The 25,531-nt window shown below is 26.3% G+C and overlaps 1 protein-coding gene across 2 annotated transcripts; it reads right to left on the bottom strand.

Annotated features, from left to right (window-relative positions):
- On the bottom strand, positions 1–24,137 carry LOC117167543 (villin-1). 2 transcript variants are annotated; one of them, XM_033352551.1, is made up of 10 exons: positions 21,140–21,343; positions 19,459–19,551; positions 19,122–19,238; positions 15,237–15,577; positions 11,744–12,419; positions 7,066–7,149; positions 6,804–6,990; positions 4,543–4,791; positions 2,011–2,307; positions 1–412 (listed from the first exon to the last, which is right to left on the bottom strand). In XM_033352551.1, the coding sequence occupies exons 1-10, from the start codon at positions 21,158–21,160 to the stop codon at positions 66–68; spliced, it is 2,412 nt and encodes an 803-aa protein (XP_033208442.1). In that variant the 5' UTR covers positions 21,161–21,343; the 3' UTR covers positions 1–65. The 2 variants fall into 2 exon arrangements, with proteins under 2 accessions (XP_033208442.1, XP_033208443.1); XM_033352552.1 differs by lacking the exon at positions 21,140–21,343 and adding an exon at positions 24,036–24,137 and having other exon boundaries at positions 66–412.
- Between the last annotated feature and the right edge of the window lie 1,394 nt (positions 24,138–25,531).

Genomic DNA, 25,531 nt, shown 5'->3' on the forward strand with positions numbered 1-25,531 from the left:
ATAGCTCTTTTTTTTAATAAAATCTCTGAAGCTCCTACAATAGTCGAATTTAAAAAAATTTTAATTCAAAAGAGACCAGCTGTTTGCTTAAGTCTCTGTCTTCTCCAGGCGGGAAGTTTTTCAAATTCAGCTGGTTCAATCTTGAAAACTCCCATAAAATCATCGAAAGTCAAATGCATTTCTTTCTTTGAAACGTCGACGTCATTAGGAAGGTTTTCTGGGTCACCTTTTAAGATTTTGAGGGGATATTTCACGAAACTATCAAATTCGGTGATAAGTTTGTTTGATATTGGAGTTATCGTTGGTTCTTTGTCTTCTAAAGAAGAGCGCAGTTCTTCAAAAGACTGATATTCACGTAAGTGGTTGTGGTTCCAATTCTCAAAGAGTCCTATAAATGTCGGTGGTTCCAGACCTATGAAAAAAATGATGAATTAGTATTTCGTTGTTTTAATTATTATTTAAACAGATAATATAATGAAATTTAACATAAGTTCGTTTTCAACTGTTTTTTGAAGACTTAAACAGTTAAAATTGAATTTTAGTTCGAGTTTTGAAAATTGATTTTACAAGTCCTTTCTGAAAAAGAAAAAAAATGGATTGTTTAAAATTAAATATTTTACTGAATTTTATGTTATCAATTAAAGTATTTCAATTCGAAATCCCCAGTTGCGCAAATTTAAACATCCGATTGAAACTTTATAACCTATTTTGAATTTTATTTGATTTAAAAAATAATAGATTCATAATTAAACACTTTTATTAAATTGAAAATTTCATTTAAACATTGTTTCGGACTAAAATATTCAATTTTTAACCCATTAAATGTAAAAAATTGCACTTAGGGAAAGAAGCATGTTTTAATATTTAACAATGACTGCTTGTATTAAAAAATAAATCATTTGAAATTGAATTGTTTGAAATAGAAAGCCTTGAATTGTTGAAATTTCAGAGAACAAAATTTAGACTTTGAATTTGACCATTTTAATTGTACTATTTTGAACATTTTTAATTTGAAAGTAAAGTGTTGAATCTTGATATATAAATAATAATTAAACATTTGTTGATTTTTAAAAATTTGAGTAAGTTTAAGAGATACTTAAAAGTTTTTTAAAAATTCAAACTTAATTTGAAACTTGAAAAGGTTTAAATATTTTTTAAATAAAATATAAATTTTTGCAGTTTTCGAAATCAAATAAAAATTTTTTAAAGGATTTTGACAGGTTTTACAAAAGTGAACAAATTTCTTAAGATTTCTTGGATAATTTTAAATATTTAATTAAAAAATTTGGATTTTAAGAAAATATTTAAAAACAAAACAAATTTTTTTTTGATGATTTTGAATTCTAAGAGACATTAAAAAATTTTGAATAGATTGAAAAATAATAAAAAGATTTCAAAACATGTAGATTGTTGGGAAATTTTGGAATAATTGTTAAAGATATTTAGAAGTTTTGTATAAATAATTTAAAATTTTGAAAAGATTGCAAATAAATTGTAAACAAAATATAGATGTTTGAATATTTTAAATCAAAAATTTTAAAATTTTCGAAGGATTTTGAAAGGTTTCAAGGTAAGTTTCATATATCTTGAAAAAATCAATTTTAAGTATCGAAAATGATAGTGTGGATTTATATTTTTTAATTTTCTGAGCTGCACAATTTACACAAGTTTAAAATATTTAATTTTGAAGTTTAACGGGATTTAATTAAAAATATTTAATCGAAAGTATTAAAAGCTTCCATTTAATATCTATAAATTATTGAGCGATTGAATTAAAAATTCTTGAAGCTTTCATCTTAAAAGTTTTAAATTTAAGGGTTCGATGTTGAGAGTTTTAATTAAATTTTTTATAATTTCAAATGACAAATTTTTTAGCCTTAAGAGTTCGAATCTTTTAATTTTAATGACCCTGAAAAATGATTGTAAACCGGGAAATGACCGTGAATTTTTTTTCTCAAGCAAAACGGCCACCCTCTATATTATAACACCTAATAATTTTTCAGTTTTAACCTTGTTTAATTATTGAAATAGCAGTGTTTCGATCTCGACCAGCAGGATGTGTGTATAGAAATATTTTTCCTTTGTCGACGCAATCTTTCAAGGATTTAACCGCCGAGAATTTCCCCACCCAAATCCAAATCACGCTTCCTGCGTCTAGTAAGCAAATCGCTTCTGGAAGAAGGGAACTTTGAGTGAATCCTAGAATTTCTTGTCCAATGAAGAATTCTTGTTCAACGCGACAGTGATAAAGGCGCTTTTCTTTCTCTTCTTCGTCGTCAACGAATTCTGTCCCGTAATCTCCTCGACCTAAGTAAATGCAAGTTTAATTAATGCCTGGTTAGCTCTGCATTGCAAATTTTTCCAATTATGATACATCCACAAATACGGATTTTATGTTTATAAATTCTTTTACGATTAATGCAGATAAATGATAGAATTCAATACGAAACACTGTAAATTTGTAAGATTTAAAGCAGCAATATATTGCATTTACAAAAAAAAATAGTTCAATTTTCAACGAAAAAAGATTTTCTACCGAAATTGATGAACTTTCCAGCTAAGGAGACGAGTTTTCCGAAAAGTAGTTAAAGATTAAACCAAATGGTAAAATTTTCAAGCCAAAGACGATTTTATTTCGAAGATGATTGAATTTTTAACAAAAAAGTGATTTCAACCAAGAAAAATCAATTTTTAACCAAGAAGGAGGACTTTTCTATCATAAAAGATGAGTTGACAATTAAAAGGATAAATTTTTAAAAATAAAATGGTCAAATTTTAAAACAAAAAAATATACAACTCATTCAAATATTTGACTTTTCTTGGTAAAGAGACAAATTTTTCAGAATACAGCTGAATTCTCATCAAAAAAGTTCATTGTCAACCAGTAAAGATGACCTTTCTACCATGAAAGATTAATTTTCAACAAAAGAATATAAATTTTAAGCTAAAAAGTTGAAAATTTCAAAAAACATTTGACTTTTAAATCGGAAAAGGTGAGTTTTTAATAAAATGTATCATTTTCAATCAAGAAAGATGAATTTTTAACAAGATGTTTCAATTCTAAGCCAAAAAATGGTCCTTTCAACAAAAAAGAATTATTCTCTACCCCATAATACGACTTTTTAACAAAATATATGTATAAATTTTCAACCAAATAGTTTAATTTTTAACTTATACAATATGCAGGATAAATTTTCAACAAAAAATCAAATAGTTAAATTTTCAGATAAACACCAGGATCAAAAAAATAATTTCGAATAAAAAATAATTTTAACTAAAAATATGCATTTTTTAATTAAAAAAAGATGAATTTCCAACTTACCTAATATACATGATAAGGTTTTATCAAAAAATGGAATAGTTTAATTTTTGCATAACGAAATAATTTTTTATCAAAAAAACGAAGTTTCGACCAAGAGGATAAATTATTTACCGAAAAAGATGAATTTGAACAAAATTATTTAATTTTAAAGCCAAAAAGATGAATTATTCACAAAAAAGTTGAATTTTCAACCCAAAAATATGATTTTTCATCCAAATTGTTGAATTTTCTACAAAACAGTAGAATATTTAGTATAAAAGTTCATTTTAAAGTAAATAGTTAAATTTTTAGATAAAAACTGGGATAAAAAAAATAACTTTGAATACAAAAAACGAAATTTGAACAAAATTGTTAAAATTTTAACCCAAAAGATGAATTTTTTATCAACAAAGTTCTATAAAAAAGATGGATTTCCCACTTATCTAATATACATGATAAATTTTTAGCCATACGTTGAATAGTTTAATTTGTAGATTAAAAAAAAATAATTTTCAACAAGAAAAATAAATTTTCGTCCAAGAAGATAAATAATTTAGGGAAAAACACGAATTTGAACAAAATACATGACTTTCCGAAAAATTATTTAATTTTTAAGCCAAGAAGACAACTGTTTAGAAAGAAGTTGAATTTTCAACCGAAAAATATGATTTTTTAGTAAAAAGCTATATAGTTTATTTTTTAAAATAAATTGTTGAATTTTCTAGAAAACAGTAGAATTTTTTGACATAAAAGTTAATTTAAAACAAAATATTTTAATTTTCAACTATAATTATAAATTTCTTTTACAAAGTAACTGTACTTTAAGCCAAATAATCGACTTTTCAACGAAAGAAGATGAATTCTCAACAAAGCGTGTTAAAACTTGATATTTCAACCAAAATTTCAACCAAGAAGGTTAAATTTCTGTCCAAAAACACGAATTTTCAACTAAAAAGTTGAACTTTTAACTAAAAAAGATAAGGTTTTAACATAATAGTCAAATTTTGAACTACAAAAGATATATTTTTAAGCAAAAATGGAAGAGATGAAACTTCAACTAAAAAAAATGCATTTTTTAACAAAATAGTTGGACTTTTGGTGAAAAAGACGACTTTTTAACAATATAGTTGGATTTTCTCACTGGGGTTTACTTAGTTTTAGCCCCTTCACCCTCCCTGTAAAACTGATAGCGTGGTTTATGGAAAGTCTTTTATTTTTCTATGTTGAAAATTTGGTCCTACCTCCCATTTGTGACCAGAAGTCGTTATCTTCTTTTCCTTCGGGAATAAGAGGAGCGATAGGAGGTGCCAATCTTCTGGAAGCTTCTCTTGCATCCCCGGTACTTCTACTGCCACACCAGACCACTGGCGTGCTCGAAAATAAAACGAAAACCCCACTCGAATCCAAACTACTTGCTTTTAGGGACCGTTCAACTGCTTTGGAAGTGTAGGGAGTCGATCCAAAAACTCTGACTAGGTATTTACTTGGTGCTAATAAAAAAATATCGTAATTAACATATCTTCAGGGTGTCCAGTGACCTTGAAAATATTGAAAACCTGGAATTCTCCTTGGATTTTTTGATAAGCTTGAAAACCTGGAAATCTCTTTTAATTTTTCACGCGAACCTTAAGTTAATAATTCTTTTTTTTTAACAGTTATTTAATAAAATGTTAAAAGTGATTTAAAACTTTAAGACTATTATGAAAGAAACATCTCGTTTAGAAGAAATTTGGTTATTTATCAAGATATGATTGATCTTTTATTTATTACAGAATAAATACAAAGATTTCTAGGCATTTTTTTACACTTCACCAATTATTTTGTTGATTGCAATTCGTCTTCGCGAATATATAAGGTTAAAGTATACATTTTTTGTGATATTAAACTTACAAAGTTATAAAAATTATTTACTGAAATTTCTGATATTAATTCAGTTTCAGAATTAGAATGAGCTATGATCATATAACGGATTTTTCAAGGGTTTATCTACGCCACTTTTGAGTGTAAACCAGATTACAAAACATTACTAAAGATTTTTACAGTTTTGAAAATATTTCAAAGATTTAAAAATATTTAAAAGGATTTAGAATATTTTACAAATATTTCAAAAGATTTCGGATTTCACAAAAATTTCATAAAGATTTGAAAAAGGCGTGTGCACGAAATTTCGAAGATTTTTAAACTTTCAAAAAATTTCAAAGATTTTAAATATTTAAAAAAATGTATAGTAAACTAGATTTCTAAGATTTCAAAAGATTTTACACGTATTAAAAATTCTTTCAAATTAATAGAACAGACCTCAGAAGGATTTCACAAATATTTCAAAGATTTTATCAAAATTTTTCAATAATTTAAAACGAATACGAAAGATTTCACAAATGTTTCAAATATGTGAAACTATTTTAAAAGGTTTCAACAAATTTGAGAAGATTTCAAAATATTTCAATGATTTCAAATGAACAAAAAAGATTTCATAAACAAAGATTAAAGAAGGCTTTCACACAGATTTCAGCAAATTTCGCAAGGACTTCAAGGATTTTAAATACATAAAATATTTTGCAAAAATTTCAAAAGATACCAAAAAATTTCAGAGAAATTAGAAGATTGTAAGTAATTCAAGATATTTGAACAAATTTACAAAGATTTCAAATACGACTTATGTTCGCAAAAAACTGAGAATTTGTTTATTTATGGTTCTGTCTTCTTTAACCCTTAAAGGGTACATTTCCATAAAATTACATAAAGAGCATACTGGGTGTTAGGTACCCAAGGGTATTCAAACGTGTGCTGTGCCGACGATATTGGATATTTTTTTATAAGAAAATCAATTAATGATGTTTAATCTATCTGGTTTAAAGAGAAAAAGGTTTCATGACAGTTTTTGAAATTTAAAGTAGTTAAAAAAAATCATTTTTAGAAAAAATGACTTCTTTCATTCTAAAATTCATAACTTTTTAAACTTTTGATGTTTTTACTTGAAATTTTACTTGAATACTTCTGAGATACGGCGCTTCAAAAATAAAATTAGTCTTATAGGGTTCGTTTCAAAGGAGGTATTTAGTCTAGAAAATAAAAGCTTGAATTCAAATGAAAAATTATATACCGTACTATGCGTGATTAAACGATTTTATTGATCTTGAACTATGTATAAAAATGATAAAAATCAAAATTATGTGAAAATGACATAGAAAAATAGGTTTTCATTTCATTTTTTACTCTGGTGCCATATGTTCCATTTTCTTGAATTTGGTACGTTTTGGTAAAGCGCAATTAAGTCGCTGGGTGTTTTAGACCCAGTATGCCCTTTAAGGGTTAAAAATGGTTTGCTAATGAAAACATGAAATGGTACATTTTTACATCTGTAACGGTTATTTCGTTATCTGATGTAAAAAAGAAGACCTGGAAAAACTTGAGTTATTGGTCTGGAAAATCTGTAAAAGAGCTTAATTTTTGTTCCTAAGAATCGCTGGATTTTTAATTATGGTGTTTTTAAAATACTTACGAGTATTTTTATGCGCTCCTGCAAGTATCGTTAGTTTTCCCTTATAGATTTGTAACAAGTGAGGTGGTTCGTTGCCTTGAGAAGCCTTTAAAAATTGGGCAGAAGCTTCTTCAGCAATTCGACAAGCAGATTCTAAAGCTATTTCTCTATCTCCACACGAAGAATGAGCACCTTCCCAACAATATACCTGAAATATAGCTAATTTAATTTGTCTTTCATTACTGTTAATTTGATTTCTCGTTATTTAAGATTTTCAACTTACAATTACTCTACTTCTGCGGCCATGTCCGTATTTGTAGCGCATTATATAGCACGTTTCAGCATAAAAGATTCCTATATCGTCTACCTAAATTGGCAACAATATTATTCTAGGACTTTTAGCTTTTGGGGAAACAATATTATTACTTATTGCCGAGATTTCGACCACTCGACATTTGGGTGTACACCAGATTTAAAAATTTTATGTTTTTCAAAATATTTCATAAAGATTTCAATGATTACACAAAGATTTGAAAAAATGCAGAATAATTTCAAAAGATTTCAATCATTTCACATAAATTTCCAAATATATCACACAATTTTTTAAAAGATATTAAAGGTTTCATAAAAATTTCAAATGATTGAAAAGATTTCACAAATATTTCAGAAATATTTCACAAAATTATCAAATATTTCAATGATTTCACAAAGGTGTCAAATATTTCAAGATTTTAGATTAGAACATTTCACAAATATTTGAATTATGTCTAAGAAAAGTCAAAGATTTCAGGTAGACTTCAAATCTTTCTCAAAGATTTGATAGATTCTAAAAAGTATAAAAGATTTTAAAAGATTTCAGAAATGTTTCGAAGATTTCAAATTTTTTCTAATTTTCTAGATATTTCACAAAAATTAGAAATATTGCAAAATATTAAAAATATTTCAAGATTTTAAAAGATTTTAATAGTTTCACAAAGATTTACAGTAAATTTAAAAAAATCAAAGATTTTAAAGGAATAAAAGGTTTTTGTAAAAATTTCAAATATTTTACAAGATTTCAATATTATCACCAAGTTTTTAATGAGAAAGACTTCATCTTTCAAATATTTCAAAAGATTTGAGATATTTCAAACAATTTGAGAGATTTCATAAACATTTGAAATTTTTTTTATTCAATACATATTAAGGATTTTAAAAGATTAATAATTTCAAAGATTCAAGGAATTCAAGGAATCTTTCAAAGGTTTCAAATTTTGTTAAAAAAATTTCACAAAAAGTTTAGAGATTTTAAAAGATTTCAAATATTTAGAAAAATTGAAAGTTTTCACAAAGCTCTTAAAATTTTTTAAAGTTTTCACAAAAATGTCAAATAATTTAAAAGGTTGTAAAGATTTTAAGAGTTCAATAATTCTACAAATATTTTAAGATTTTAAAAGATTTTGATGGTTCCACAAAGATTTCATATACATTTTAAAAAATTTCAAATATTCCGAAAGATTTCCAAGATTTTAGAAGATTTCAGAAATATTTAAAAGATTTGAAATATTTCATATGAGTCCAAAGATTTAAATGATTTCGCAAAGATTTCAAATATTTAAAAAAGTTTAAAGTTTTCACAAAGCTTTAAATTTTTTTAAATTTTTCACAAAAATTTCAAATATTTCATGTGAGTCAAAATATGTAAATGATTTCCCAAAGATTTCAAATATTTAGAAAAGTTCAAAGTTTTTACAAAGCTTTTACATTTTTTTTTAAGTTTTCACAAAAATGTTAAATAATTTAAAAGGTTGCAATGATTTTAAAAGAGTTCAATAATTCCACAAAAATTTCAAATATTTTCTATGAGTCCTAAGATTTAAATGATTTCACAAAGATTTCAAATATTTCAAGATTTTAGAAAATTGTATAAAGATTTCAATTGTTTAAAAAAAAAATTTAAAAGATTTCACGTAGACTTCAAATATTTTCAACAATTTAGGAGATTGCAAATGGTTTAGAATATTTAAAAATATTTTAGAAATATTTCAAAGATTTCACAAAGCTTTTTAAACATTTGAAAGGCTTCACAAAAAAATTTAAAATATTTCAAAATGTCCCAAAGATTTGAAAAGATTTTAATAATTTCACAAATTATTGAATTGCAAAGATTTTTAAAGACTAAAAAGATTTTACAAGAAAGTTAAGTAATTCAAAAGATTCCAAAGATTTAAATGATTTCGAAGGTTTCAAAGATTTCAGAAAATAAAAAGATTTTAAATATTTGTCAAAAATGTAAAAGATTGTAATTGATTCCAAAAATTTGTATGATTTCATAAAGATTAAAAATATTAATATTTTTTACATAATACGAAGGTTTCAAGGATTTAAACAAAATTGCAAAGATTTACAAAAATTTCAAATATTTAAAAAATGCAAAGATTTCACAAAGATTTTTAATATCTCACAAAGACTTCAATGATTTTATAAGAATTTCAGAAATATTCCAAAGTTTTAAAAATATTTCAATAGAGCCCAAAGATTTTTATGGTTTGATAAAGATTTCAAATGTTAAACAACAATTCAAAGATTTGGCAAAGGCTTAAAAGATCGAAAATAATTTCACAAATGATTTCAAATATCCCAAAGGATTTCAAAATATGTCAAAGATTCAGGGTGACCGCTGGGCCGGAAAACCGGGAATTTTTGGGACCGGGGAAAACCGGGAAATGACAGTGAATTTATTTTTGACGGGGAATTTTACAAAAATTTTAAAATAAAAATTTTGTCTAACTTTGATTTCAACCTTTTTAAAATAATTGCCTAAATTGTGATTTCTATAAATTATTATATCGTTTAGTTTAGAATGCTTATTTTGAAAATCTTTCACTTAAAAAATTTTCCATTTTAGATTTTTAATTTTTAAGCATATATTTTAATTCAAAGAATTTAAAAATGCAGTTTTAAAGGTTAAAAAATTAAAACTTAGCAGTTTTTAAAATCGAAGATTTTTTTATAAAAAACAAGGTGGCCGCCGCGCCGGTTCGGGAAACCGGGAATTTTTCGAATTTTTAGAAGAAAAATCTGCTCAAGTTCGATTTTAACAGTTTTTAAAATAATTAAAGTGCAGTTTTGAGGATTTAAAAAATTAAAAGTTAAAAGCATTTGAAGTTGAAAATTTTTGATAAAAAAAACCAGTTTTATTTTATCAACTGTAAATACAAATAAATAAATTATTTTTAAAATGGATCTATAATCTAAAAATAGAAATCTGAAAAATAATGGATTTGACCAAACAATTCTAGATCAGCTCAAAATTTGAGAATTTCCAGATTGTCACTGTTTCAACCCGAAAGTCTTGATAAGAATTGAAATTAATATTTTATTTATTCCGATAATTTTATTTTCAGATAACAATTTTCATGATTTATCAATAATATATTTTTAATGCAGAGTTCCTTTATATTATTTTTAAAATTAAATTTAATAAATGAATTTATTAATATATTATTTCTATTAATTTTTTCAGCTTTTAAACAATGTAAACGTGTTTTTTACTATTTTCAACTTAAAAATAAATCCATAATAATATAGTTATAATTAAATGTTTCTATTAAATTAAAAATATTGTGAGTCTAAATTATTTAATTTTTATCCCATTTAATTTGGGAATTCTTAATTTATAAAAAGAATAAGTATTTAATATTTATCAATATTTCAATGTTCATTTAAGACTTTAAATCTTTTAGTGTGTAAAAACTTGAAATTATTTCAAGTAATTTAAACGAAGTATGTTAACATTTTTTCAGAACTTCTGAATATATTTTAAAATTAATCGAAATTTTCCTACCATTTTGGAAAATCCAGCAAATTAACAAAAAAATCCTTAAAATCTTCTATGTTCTTCTTTGATCATTTTTTAAATCTCTTAAAATTTTCTTAAACTTTCTGTTACAATAATTTTTCAAAGTGAAAAATCATTTTCAATTTTCCTTAGAATCTTAAGAAAATTTTTATTCTTTTGTAGTCTTTCACAATTCTTAGAAAAATTCTAAATTTTTGGTTTGAAATCTGCAAAAATCTAAATTTGATTTTAAATTCGGCTGTAAGTATTTCAAGATGTAAATTTAATTCGAATCTTTTTAAAACTTCTAAATGTCTCTTAATATTACTTTAATATTTTTACAAATAATAAGTGTTCTAATGTTATTTATAAATTCAAATTTATTTTTTTTTTTAATTTGCAGGATTTTATAAAAGTTATAGAAGAAATTCAATTCATTTTGAAATGTATTGAAAAGTTCTGACCAAAAATTCAAAAATGATTTTGAATTTAGATTTGAAGGATGCCTAGGCTATTTAAAATTAAAATAATTTAACTTCTGATTTAAGAACCGTTTAGTTGAAAAAATTGTTTTTCAATTTTTAATGTGTAGCTTAAATTTACTTAAAATGATGTAATTTAAAAAATTTTTAAAGTTCTTTGCTTGATTCTTTAATTTAGACTATTGAAAATGTTAACGTGGATATATATTTTTGGAAGTTAAACTAAATTTTTGAACTCTGCCATTCATGAAGGTTCTAAATTTTGCAGTTTATTTGCATTTCATTTAACTTTGTTTAATTTAAAAGTGTTAGTACCTTCCAGTTTATACGCGTAAGTTATTGAGCATTTGAACACAATTTTTGAATTGAAAACTTAAACTTCAATTTTAAAAGGTTGAAATTCAAGGGTTTCACTTTGAATGCTTTAATTTGTTGTTTATTGTTTATTATTTTACGTGGAAAAATATCTAGAATATAGTTTGGTTTTTAAAATTTTATGGGTCGTGAAAAATGTTTGCGAACCGGGAAATGACCGGGAATTTTTTTCCACGATTAAAAGGGCCACCCTGAAGATTTCAAAAGATTTTATGAAGGCTCGTACACCAGATTTCAAAAGTGATCAACCCCACGCTTATTGCCTATGTTTGTGAAATTCTCACTTCAATGAGGCCCTGCTGCTGATTAACTCTCCAGAGGGTTTTTTCTCCAGACCCATCATCAACAAGTTGACATTCCGCCGCCATCCTGGGCCTTTCGCTCATGTATTCTGGTTCAAAAGAAGAAGGCAGAGTAAGAGGCCTGGCTTTAACTTGACCCCAGCCTCTGACAAGGTTCTTCATTTCCAAAGGTTCCTGAGATTCAATCGCTCTCGAAACGGGCACACTAGCACTATAATCCTTCTTTTTAACAAATCCCCTTGCATTTCTGACTGCCTCCAGTTTTTCCCTTGCATTTACATTTTTCCCCACCCAAGCCCAGATGCCAATTTCACCTCTGTCGATTAGGAAAACTGAGTCAGATGAGAAATCACGGCGAAATATGGGCCCCGCCTTCAGCTCTGCTACTTTGTATTTTCCTGTTTGTTCACTGCATCTGTATAATTTTACTGGACTTGGTAGAGGAACAGGTTCCCGATTTTCAGGAACTACGTTTCTGTTTGCCAAGTTCAATACATCGTTGAGAAGCTTGCTTATCTCTCCTGGCAACGTTCTCTCGTAGCCATCCTCGATTATGAAAACTTGGGCCTTGTTTTCTTTTCTTCTTTTCAGAACTGTGGCGGCGTGTCTTTTGTGAAGGATTTCTGCTTTCGAACCAAGCCAGAGGAAGACAATATTTCTGTTGCAGAAATACATATTAAGATTAATTAGTTTTTTGACGGTGAAATGACGGTTTTTGATCTACTAATCTAAACCGAAGTGGTATTTAGCTGTGAAGAAAATACTCTTTAGCTACACTGGGAAATATTGCATTTCAAAAAAATAGATTATTTTTTAAATCAAAATAGTTGAATCTTTAACGAAAATATATGAATTTTCAATAAAAATTGTAATAGTTAATATTCGAATCAAAAAATATTTTTGTTTCAAATGAAAGATTGAATTTCTTTCAAAAGAAATGAATTTTCAAACCAAAAAGACGAATTTTCTCCAGAGGTTGAGTTTACAACTAAATCAGATTTTTTAGTGAAGAGAGAAAAAAATTTCAATCAAATTTTTGAATTTTTGAGGCAAAGATACAAATTTTAAGCAGGAGTTGAATTCTCAACAACAAAAATTTTTATGGCAAGAAAGAAAAACAAATGTCAAAACCAAATTGTTGAATTTTCAATTCACGAAAACTAATTTTCAATTAAACTTAGGAATCTTCAACCCAAAATAAATGTTGAAAAAGGTAATTAAACTTTTTACCAAACAGTGGATTTTTTAACAAAAAATACGAATTTTCAACCAAAAATGTAATAGATAATATTTTAATTCAAAAAGATTGTTATTTTAAATAAAAAATAGTGAAATTCATTAAAAAAATACAAATTTTCTACAAAACAGTTTGATTATCAACCAAATAGTAAAATTTACTGCCGAAATAGTTGAATTTTCAACAAAGACCTCCTTTTTTAACAAAATAAATGAAAATTTCAACCCAAGAGATCAATTAGCAATAAAGATGATGAATGTTTAAGAAAATTAATTTTCAGCAAAGTAGTTAAACTTTTAGCGAAGTAGATGCACTTTCGACCAAAAAAGATGAATTCTTAACAATAAAAGTAAGTATTAGGTTGCAAGTGAATTATTTTTAATTGAAAAGTCTACTATGACTTTTTTGTATGTAAAAAATCCAACTTTTTCTTGAACATTCGTCCTTTTGAATAAAAAATTCATATTTTGTTAGAAAAGGAATCTTTTTTGGGTGAAAATTGATCTTGTATACTTGAGAGTCTTTCTTTTTTTTTTAATTGAAAACTCTACTATTATATTTTTGGTCTAGAAATAATCTATTTTTGTTAAAAATCCTACTACTTGGTTGAAAATTTAATTCTTTTCTTAAAAACTGAACTATTTTCTCAAAAATTCATCCTTTTTGTTCAAACTTCGTCTTTTTAAGTTGAAAATTAACTTTTTTGTTGATATTTGGTATCTTTGGGTTGAAAGTGAATTATTTTTCATTTAAAAGTCTACTATTATATTTTTCGTTCAGAAAGCTTCTCGTTTTGGTTAAAAATACTACTATTTGGATGAAAAATGAATTATTTTGTTGTAAATTCCAGTATTTTCATGAAAAATAATTTTTTATGTCTATATAATTTAACTGTTTTGTTGAAAATTCACCTTTTTGGATAGAAAATTCATTCTTTGGTAGTAAAGTTATGTATTTTGTTGGAAAATTCATCTTATTGGTTAAACATTGTACTATATTTGATTGAATTTTTTGTTTTTTATTAAGAGTTTATTCTTTTTATTTAAAAAGTCTACTGTTATAATTTTAGTTCAGAATTCTTTTTTTGTTGTTGTTAAAAATTCAACTACTTGGTTTGGTAAAAAATTCTACTGTTTAGTGGTAAATTTCATTATTTTCTCGAAAATTCACGTATTCTGTTAAAATATAAATTTTTTTGTTAGAAAATTTAACTTCTTTTTTGAATATCCGTTATTTTGGTAGAAAAGTATTTTTTTGTCGAAAATTAATCTTTTGTGATCGAAAATTCAACTGTCTTGATCATTATTATTCTTTTTGGATAGAAAATCTATGTTTTAGTAGGAGTCATCTTCTTGGGTGGAAAAGTCATCTTTCTTGTTTAAAAAATTAACTGATTTCTAGAATATTCGTCTTTTTGGATTCAAAATCAATCTTTTTTACTTGAAAATTAAAATATTTGGTTGTAAATGCAACTCTACTTAAGTATTATGATTCTTTTTTTTAAATTGAACTATTTGGTTGCAAACTCATATTTCTTGGCTAAAAATTAAATTTGTTGTTGAAAATTCATTTTTCAGGGTAGCAAGTCTAATTTTTTCAAAAACATTCGATTTTTAGCTAGACAACTGATCTCTTTTGTTCGAAATTGGCCTTTTTTGTTTGAAAAGTCATCTTTTTTGACTGAAAATTCCACTGTTTTGTTTAAAATGAAAAATACAGTGAAACTCTTCTATAGCGCAGAGTTTGGGGCTGACGGTGGGTGGGAACTAACTTACTATAGCCTGCTCCGCTTTTGTTTTTTCATGCCTGAGTACTCGCCTGAGTGACAAACGCAGATTCCGCGCACCTCGCGCAGCTCCTGCTACATTTACCCGCGGCGTCAATTCTCGTAAGGGCAATAGAAGGGACGGCTATTGAAGGGCTTCACTGTATTTAGACTTGAAATCCCGGAAATATTGTATCTACAGTAATGTTATTTAACAGATTTTATTCCCCTATTTTCTTGAAAATTTAATCTATTTCCCCTGGTTTGAAAGCATTTTGGACTGTAAAGTCCGTATTGAAATAATTCTAAAAAAAACGTTTAGGCTCTTGTTTTATGAATACTATCAATTTAAAATCCACATGCTTGCTAATTTTAAGTTATTTGGAATTCAGAAGGTAAGTTAATTATAGAAAATAATTATTTTTTCAATACCAGGAACTTTTTCTAAGATAAAAAATGAACTTGAACGCTACCTAGAATGCAAATCGATTAGAATAACATCACGTGATGTAAAGTTGCTCCAGCTAAGACCATCCAGTTCGGTGAGGATTGGTACCGTTAAGCCAGTGACTTTATGCAAAGTGCAGGACGGTTGTTCAGCGTGCAGATTTTCTATGACGATTTGATCTCGAAAATAAGCAAGAAATCGGGGACTTTCGCGACCCTGGGCCTCCCTTGATAGTATCGTTGCTGATATTTGAGAATCCAGTTCTGCAGCCCGAAGTGCTGCTGCACTTGACATCATTGAATCGCATTTCGATCCGATCCAAAAATGAACAGCTCGTACTACTGTGCTCTCTTTCACCTCTTTTTCCTGTTATTATTTCATTATTTTCAAGAGTTTTCACTACAAAATATCTAATTACACTAGTAAAATACAGAATATTCTTGCCGATATCAAGATGATAACAGGTCAAGGAAAGCCTGGAAATCAGGATAAAGTCAGGGATTTTTTTCGGTCAAGGAAACTCACAGAAAATTCAGGGTTTTGGAAAAAATATAACAAAAGTCAGAGAATTTCTGCGGAATGCGTTTTAAACAATAACTGTCAAGAATAATCAGTGCTGCGACGCAGTCACTTTTAGTTAATCTTTTTCTGAAATTAATTTTTTAAATAAAGCAGGTTGGCCACTGAACCGGCAAATTACAGGGAGTTTTATTAGGCCGGGAAAACCAGGGAAATGACAGGGAATGTATTTTTTTGCCGGGGATTTTATATATAGAAAAAATCTGTTGAAGTTTGATTTTAACAGTTAAAAATAACTAGTTGAATTAAAAATTAGAAGCGTTTGAAATCGACAATTTTTGATAACAAATTTTTGGTTGATCAACTGTGAATAAATAAATTATAATGATTTTCTAAATTGAACTGTACATGAAGGATTAATAAGTGAATAATAATAATATTGATCTTACAAGACGATTCGGAATCAGTTCAAAATTTAGGAATTTCCAGATTTAAACTTTATTAATCATTTTCAATTTTAAAATAACATATTCATAATTATTATTTATTAATTAATCAATTTATTATTATTAAATAATTATTATATTTAAATTTATTACATTTCAGATATTGTTTCAGTCTAAAATTTGAAAATTTGACATTTTTTAATTAAAAAAAAGATCAATTGCTTAATATTTATAACCATTTGACTGTTCATTTAAAATCAGTTATTGGAAAACTAATATTCAAAAATAAACCAAAAAGCTTTGAACGTTACAATTTTAATTGTTCGATTTGAAAAGTTTTAATTTGTAAGTAAAATTGTTTAGAAGTTCTAGAAAATTGGGCCAATTTAATATGAAATATACATTTTAGCAGATTTCTAATAAAAAATTTAGAAGCCTTTTAAAAATCGTGAAAGGCTTCAAATGAATAAAAAAAATTTCAAAATTCTTAAGAAATTTGAAAATGTTTTTTTTTTATTTAGAAAAATGAAATTTAAGAGAATATTTAAAAACATTCTAAAAGATTTTTAAAATCGTCAAAAATTAATCTTGAAGATTTTAAGGACATATTTTTAAATTTGCAGGACTTTTAAATCACTTTAGAAAAGATTTGAGGAAAAATTCTATTAATTTTCAAAAATGTTTAGAAGTTCTGAAACAATTTCAAAAGTAATTATATATATATATCAAATTTAAATTTAAAGAATTTTATTTCTCAACCAATTTTGGAAACAACAGTAGAACAATTACTTTTTAGACCAAACAAGAATTACGAATAACTGTGTTTTTTTTGTTTTCTAAATTTTATTTTTAAGAATATATAAATATAATTTTCCTATGATTATCGAGAAATCAAAAAGATTTTTTAAAATTTCAGATATGTCAAATCCAAATTTCAACAAAGAAGTTCATCTTCAACCAAACAGTTGATATTTCAAATAAAGAAGGTGAATTCTCAACGAAAAATGTAATAGTTGATATTTTAATTAAAAACGATTGTCATTTTAAATAAAAAACAGTGGAATTCATAAAAAAAGACAAATTTTCAACAAAATAGATGAATCCTCAACCAAAAAAGAATATTTTTCAACTGAAAAGAAAGAATTTTCAAAGAAAAATGTAGTAGTTGATATTTCAATTAAAAAATATTGAATTTTAAACTGAAATGATGAATCTTCCACCAAACAAGTGAATTTTAAAGAAAATTATTGAATCCTTAACCAAAAAGATTTTAATTTTAAACCAAAAAATTGCAATTCTAATAAAAAAGATTTAATTTTCAGCATAAGTGATCATTTTTCAAACCAAAAAGACGAATTTTCTACCAAATTAATAAACTTTAACCAAAAAAATGGTGTGGTCAAGAAGGAACACAAATTTTAAGCAAATTGTAATTTGAAGGGGAAAATAATTTTTAATAAAAAATAACAAATTTCTATTAACTATTTATTTTTTAAGTTTCTAGGTTTAGTCGTTTTAGATTTATATAAATAAACTTTTCCTAGGTTTCTCGAGAAAACTCTAAACGATTTTGGAAGATTTCAAGTATGTCCAAAAAGTTCCTAGAAATATTCGAAATTCTAATTTTAATTTTACAGAATTTTATCAAATTGGAGGAAATATTTGAGTAAATTCAAAAGATATTCAAAAGTGTTTGACGTTTGTAAAACATTGAACAATATTTTCTAATTTTTCTGAAATTTTCTTAAAATCTTCTGAATTCGTTTTTGATAATTTCTTTAATCTTTTTCAATGTCTTAAAATATTTTTAAATATTCTCTTCCAATAATTTATCAAAGTACAGAATCACTTTGGTATCCAGAAATCTTGAGAATTTTTTTTTTATCTTGAGATTTTTACAAATCTTTTAAAAACTTAAAAATTTGAGATCGAAGTCTTCAAAAATATGTATTTTGTTTTAAGCCTGTTCAAATTTTACGTTATTTTTGAAATTTTTTTAAAACTTCTAAATATTTTTTTTAATTATTGAAATTTTTGCTAAAATATTTAAATATTCTACATAATAAAAAAAAATATTGTCTTAAAATTTTCCATATTCTTTTTTCACATTTTTAAAAATCTTTTGGAACGTTTTGAACTCTTTTTAAATATCTCTTGACACAAATTTTGTAAGATAAACAATAATTTTAAATTTTCCCAGAAACCTGAATAGAATTTTTTTTTCTCTTAAGAACTTGTAATATCTCTTAAACTTATTCGAATTTTTTCTACAATTTTGTAATCTTGCAAAATTGAAAAATTTCTCTCTAAAATCTTCTACATTCTTTTCAGAAATTAAAAATTAAAAATCTATTGTGATTTTCCCTGGAATCGTAAGAAAAAATGTATTGCCTTAAAACCTTTCAAAATCCTTGAAAAGTTTCAAAACTTCATATCCACACAGTATGCAACTAATCAGATATTCTACATCAATGAGTGCGATATTTTCGATAATTTTGTTCCAACTTTTTTTTTAGATTAATTGTTATAATATAGTTATTTATGCATAAATTATCTCTTTTGAAATTAAAAAAGATGATTTTAGCTAGCAGACAATTTTTTTCCCGAGAAAATATGCAATAATTTTTTGGGGAAAAATAGTTTTTACCTTTTTAAACGATACCATCAATAATAATAATAATAATAATAATAATAATAATAATAATAATAATAATTTAAATTCGGGAAATCACAATAAAATATTACTTTCCGAGACAATTTTTTTTTAAAATGTTATGGTCTGAAATAATAAATATTATGGGTCGCGTATTATGATAAATTTAAAAGTTTTTTATAGCACTTTAATAACTTGTATTTATTTGAAATAGAGAGCAAAAAAAGGAAGATATTCTTTATATTTGATGTGATCCAAAAGTATGATTTTAAAATAATTTAAAATTACTTACTGGTACTCCTGGATAAGGCAGTGGGCCATCTTTGGAAGAAACTGTGTAAATAATGTACGCTGATTCAGAAAGGAAGATACCAAATTTTCCTTTTCGAACAGAGATAGCTCGTAGCCCCTGAATAAGTCATTAAAACTGCTTGTTTAATTTCGATAACTCTAAATAATAATAAAAAATCCTTATGATATTTTTTTTAATTGTTTAACTTAAAATTCTATTGTAGTAAAGTAATTTCTTAGAATATATTTGAAGTCAAATATTTGTTTAAAGGATTGAAATTTTAGAAGTGGGACGTAAAAAAAATTCTTCTGGAATTGAGTAAATGCAAAAAACTTACCTCTATTTTCCAGGTGCAAAAGGCAATTGTATTTTTGGGAATGCTTTTAAACACATCGCTACCAGAATCATCTGAACAGCTGCTGGCGTCATCCTGTAGTTAAGAAATTTTTAGTTTCAAGATTGCAATCACAAAATAGTATTTTTTTTAAATTTCGTAAACATCAAAGACTTCAAGACGCATTATACTGATTTCATAATAATGTAGCGACATTAAATCGACAAGGCCAGTAATTAATCATGATTTATCCCTTCGTTACTATAATTTGATATCGGGAATGGGTACTATTATAAACTACATGTAGTAAACGTAAATCGGTCCACCGTAACAACCAGATTTGACAGATTTTTTTAGGCATAATTTGCCAACAGTTTGTTAGAAATTCAACGATTTGCTTGAAAATGAACTTTTTAGTGGAAAATTCACATTTGCAGGTTGAAAATTTATCTCTGTTTTTAAAATTCGTCATTTCTTATGGTTTGAAAATTTATCTCTTTTGTAGAAATAGCATCTTTTTTAGTTGAAAATGCGTTAGCTAGAAAATTCATCTGTTTGGTTGAATGAATTTTTTGTTGAAAATTCATATTTTTTGGTTGAAAGTTTACTCATTTGTTAAAAATTCGTATTTTTAATTTAAGAGTACACCTTTTTTGGATAAAAATACAACTATATGGTTGAATATTAATCTGTTTTGGTTAAGGACTAAATTATTTTGTTGAAATTTCTTTTCTTTAGTTGAAAGTTAATTGTTTTCTTTACAATTCATATATTTGGATTAAAAATACAATAACGAATTGTTTAAAAAATCTTTGTATCTATCTAATTATCGGTAGAAAATAGTTTTTTATGTATTAAAAACAATTTGCACTTAAAAAACTTCAAAAAATTATAATTAGCATCAAAAACTGACAAAACCCAATATTTTGCTTACGTGATTTTTCGAGACCTAGTAGGCACTAAGGAGGGCCGAAAAAACCGAAGATGATTAGATTCCTTAGTAATAGCACTAAAAAGTTTCATTGTCACATTATCAACAAAATTTAACTAAAAAAATCTTACTATTGGGCAAATCGATTGTGAGTTTTGAAATTTTGAATCTGTTTAATTTCTTGTGTACAGAAAAAAATTTAATTTTTTTAGATAAAGTTTATGCATAAATAAGCTTGGAGTGAAAAAATGAAAGAAGCACATTGTTTCTAAGAAATATAATATTTAAAAAAATTATATTTCTGTTTAATTCATTAAGGAAATACATTCATATTTTTAAGTTTCAATCAAAACGTTTGTAAAAATGGCTCATGGCTTAGGATACCTACAGATAGAAAAAAATGTGCTTGAAACTTAAAAATATCTTCGTTTTTCCTTAGTTTATAACAAAGAGCATACAAAAATATAAATAATGAAAATTTTTTGCAACTTTAGGTACAAATTAACAAACTTGAATTTTTTGTAATTTTTTGAAATACTATATTTCAAAGGAAAAATTATTTTATTATGTTTTTCCTGCCGAAGGTTATTCACTTCCACAAATTTTTTTATTTATTCGTAATGCCACAAAGAAACTTTTCAGTGTCATTACCAAGTCACCTAATCATTTGAGGTTTTTTTGACAAACTCTAGTAGACCCCTGTATAATGCATATAATTTCAGAAATTTATCAGATTGTTTCTTTAATTATTACCTTGGCAAAAGTTATAGTCATATTTTCAAATTTACGACCACTAAGAAAAAACTTGAGGACATAACTTTTCGGAAACGTATTCTTTACAAACGTATTTTTCACACACGTAATAATAACACCGAATATAAAGTCCTCCTGTACTCAATTAAAATTACGTCAGTTGCGGTTTTGGTATGTCTTATACTTATGGTCGACTGAAGGAAACTGGTTGTTATAATTCAATTGAGGTGTGAAGCAAAACGAGAAAAGTTACGGCGATCATATTTCACACTGGTTCTTTTATAATAGACACCGACATCCACTTTGCGAGAAAAATAGTCTCTAATTTTACATAACAATCAAATAATTGCGCGCGAACCTTGTATTATGTAATGTCTAAGTTTCGCGGGAGGAAGTCGACAATATTTCACTACCCACAGTTGCATTTCCATTCAAAGTTCTGTTTGCGAAAGGAGAAAACGCAGGCACACTTCACGCTTGTGAATTTTAAACAGCTTTAGCTCTTTTGTGGAAAAATCATTCCCATTGTTTCCAGTCGTTTATGGGCCTCAATTTGTTCGAATCCACAAAAAAGTAAATGCGTTAAAAAAAATGATATTTAGAGGTTCCCCATGAAGTTTACCTCGTATCTCCCATAAAAAAGACGTTTTTATAAATTTTGTTCAGAATCGTCAATATTAGTTGAATCGAATTAGAACTCAAAGATTTTCTTCAAAATCAGCCATATAATACGAATAAAAACGTAGTTTTGAAACATCGCTCCCATAAGTCTGTTTCATAGAGTCCCAAAAAACCTCATAAGTAAAAAATGGTGTTAATCGAGTTTTTGGCACTAATTATGATTTTTTGGCGGTTTTTGTCTATATACATTTTTGGAATTATTTATTATTGTATTTATCAATTTTGTCTTATAATAGAATTAGAAAATAGTGGGTTTATCCGAATTTTTCACCTTATTTTCAACTTTTCAGTTACATTAAACCAAGAATAAATTCAATTTAACATGCATAATTGTTTGAATAATTTATCATTATTTGTCACAATATTCTTTTAGAATAATGGTAGAAAATTTCATTTTTTTCCCTATAATTTTCCAATTTATATCCACTTTATAATTAGTGTAAGGTAATAATTAATGCAAGTTAACAAACATAATTATTTAAGAATTTCTAATGAATTTTTTGATCCTCTTCCTCCACATGGTGGTCGCAGGTCAGGGAAAATCTGGAAATCAGGGAAAAGGTTAGGGATTTTGAAAAAAAAATCGCAAAAGTCAGGGAGTTTGAATAATCAGCACTGACACAGTCGCTGTTTTTCTCAAGTTACACTTTTTTCAAAAAATTAACCAATATTTTAATAATTTAGATAAATTTTCAAGGCTTTTTAGAATGCTTAGGGTATTTTAATGTTTTTAGGGTATCTTTGAAAATTCCGAAGAATTTTTAAGGGCCATGAGGTTTTAAAGAATTTCCTGTAATTTCGGAAGTTTTAGAACAATATAATAAGGCCTATGAGGTTGGAGAATATATATTTTTAAATATTCTAAGAGATTTTATCATATTTACGAGGATTTTAATTATTTTAAATGATTTTAAAAGCTCTCAAGGTATGCTAGGCAATTTTCCAAGTATCATCACTTTTCAGGGTATATTTGACGAGATTTTACGTTTGCTTGAAGTATGCAACATTTATAAACGAAACTATAAAATTTCCGAAATTTCTTTTACTAATTATTTGCATCTGGTGACAAGATAAGAAAAATTAGTGTAGTTTTAATTCCAATGAATTTGCAAGAGATTTAAAAATATTACGAGAAATTTTCAATTTATTGCAGTAATTTAATTGGATTTCCAAATATATTAAATATTTTGGAAAATTTAAAATTATTCCAAGGAATTTTCAAAAGCTTTAAAAAGTTTCAAGGGTTTAAAAAACATTTCAAAGAATTGTAAATGATTCCATGGATTTTTCAATTGATTTCATAAGGTTTGAAGTATTTTAAGGTATTTTAAATTTCCAAGGTATTTTCAAGAAATTAACAAAATTTCAAAGGATTTTAGAAGTTCTCAAGACATTTTAATCGTTTTCCAGGATCTTTTATCCTGAATTCTTTTAAACTCTTTTGAATGATATCGAATTTTCTCAATTTACTTGAATTTTTGTAAATTTATTCAATTCGACTCAATTCAACGGATTTAAAATTTTTTTTTGTTTAATTCGCCCTGCAAACTTTGAAACTCACTTGAAATTTTTACATTTTTTATTAAATCGATTTTAATTATTTTGAATTTATTTTGAATTGTTTGAAGGCTTATGAACTTATTCTGAATTTGTTAAAATTCTCCTGGTATTATGATAAATTTGATCGATTTCATTTAAATAAAAATTTAAAGAAAACAATAGTCATATTATTAATGCACATAAGTCACTTTTAGTCCCTTTGGGTCACTTTTTCTGCGTTAAGATCACTTTTTCCAAGTAAATTAGTCTATGATAACCTTGAGAATAATCAATTTAAAATGTATAAATTTAAGTTTTAAACTGTTTCATTTTATTTATAAAAGATTCTATATTAAAAATGGTAAACAATTCGAATTTTTGTCTCTAAAATATTAATGCGCGGGGAAAATAAAAAATTAGTCAAGGAAATATCAGGGAATTTTGAAATCCCCCACAAATCTGGTTTGGACTAATTTTTTGTCTGTCGAATAATTTATTCTTTTCAGTATTTAAAATAAATTTCTGATTTGAAATTAACTGGAGTAATGCTTTGATGGTGTTAATTAACTTTGGTTGTTTCGGGAATAAAGGAATAGGAGAGGTTTTCAAAAAGTTGGACGAGTTTTTATTAACTGGAAAATGAATTTGAATACTGATGAGGCCGAGATGAACTCACCCTCTTTGCGAAACCCATTCTTGTAATTAATCCAGAGGAGTCATTTAAATGTAAATTTTCAAATTTTCAAGAAAATTCGAAGAGCTTCAGAAAGAACGTGTATAACTACTGTCGGAGAAGAACTGATGTGTTTCAGTTTAAAAAAGAAACCATACCTAGGTGGACTCGTCGTCCGGAAGTGGGCCCGGAACTCCAGGCGGCCACCCGTGACCAACGGGCACCTCATGAATACACACAAACTATGCGGGCACTCGTATTACTCGTTATCTAACACACCTGCTCTCTCTTGTTGCTTCGCTTACAGGAGGACAATAACCGTGACTGTGAATCCAGAGGAAGAAGAAAAAGAAGAATTGATCCTAATCACTATTCCTGGTTAACAGATACTAAACACGCTCCTTTGTATTCCTAACTAGGTCAAAATTAAATTTTTCTTTGATACAAACTTTTCAGGAAAATTAACCCCTTTATTAATATGATTAATCATTATCTGAAAAAGGTGTGGCATTTTTTTAAATTCTCTGGAGAATCTGGAAAAGGCATGAAATTTATGAAAAAGTTATGTACAAAAAAAAAGAAGAATAAAAAGGGCGTGATTTGAATCAATATTATTGTTTAAGAGATATAAAAGAAGCTCCTTTGTGTTCCTAATTAGGTCAACATTATTATTTTTTTGCTACAAACTTTCCAGGAAAACCAACCCCTTTATTAATCTGATTCATTTTTAGCTGAAAATGGTATGGATTTTTCTAAAATTCTCTGAAGAATCTGGATAAGGCATTACATTTTTTTTAAAGTCCTGGATAAAAGAGAAAGAAGACTTGATGCTAATTACTATTCGTGATTAACAGATACCAAATATGCTCCTTTGTATTCCTATCAAGGTCAAAATTAAATTTTTCTTTGATACAAACTTTCCAGGAAAGTTAACCCCTTTGTTAATATGATTAATTATTATCTGAAAAAGGCGTGGCATTTTTTTTCATTCCTTGGAGAATCTGGACAAGGCATGCAATTTATGAAAAAGTTATGTATAAAAAAAGAAGAATAAAGAGGGCGTGATTCGAATCACTATTATTGTTTAAGATATACAAAAGAAGCTCCTTTGTGTTCCTAATTAGGTCAACATTATTATTTTTTTGCTACAAACTTTCCAGGAAAACCAACCCCTTTATTAATCTGATTCATTTTTAGCTGATAATGGTATGGAATTTTCTAAAATTCTCTGAAGAATCTGGATAAGGCATTACATTTTTTTTAAAGTCCTGGATAAAAGAGAAAGAAGACTTGATCCTAATTACTATTCGTGATTAACAGATACCAAATATGCTCCTTTGTATTCCTAACAAGGTCAAAATTAAAGTTTTATTTCATACAAACTTTCCAGGAAAATTAACCCCTTTCTAATATGATTAATTATTAGCTGAAAAAGGTATGGAATTTTTTTAAATTCTATGGAGAACATGGACAAGGCATTACATTATTTTTAATTTTCT

Source organism: Belonocnema kinseyi, chromosome 2 (genome assembly GCF_010883055.1).
Source record: "Belonocnema kinseyi isolate 2016_QV_RU_SX_M_011 chromosome 2, B_treatae_v1, whole genome shotgun sequence".
Taxonomy (NCBI): Eukaryota; Metazoa; Arthropoda; class Insecta; order Hymenoptera; family Cynipidae; genus Belonocnema; species Belonocnema kinseyi.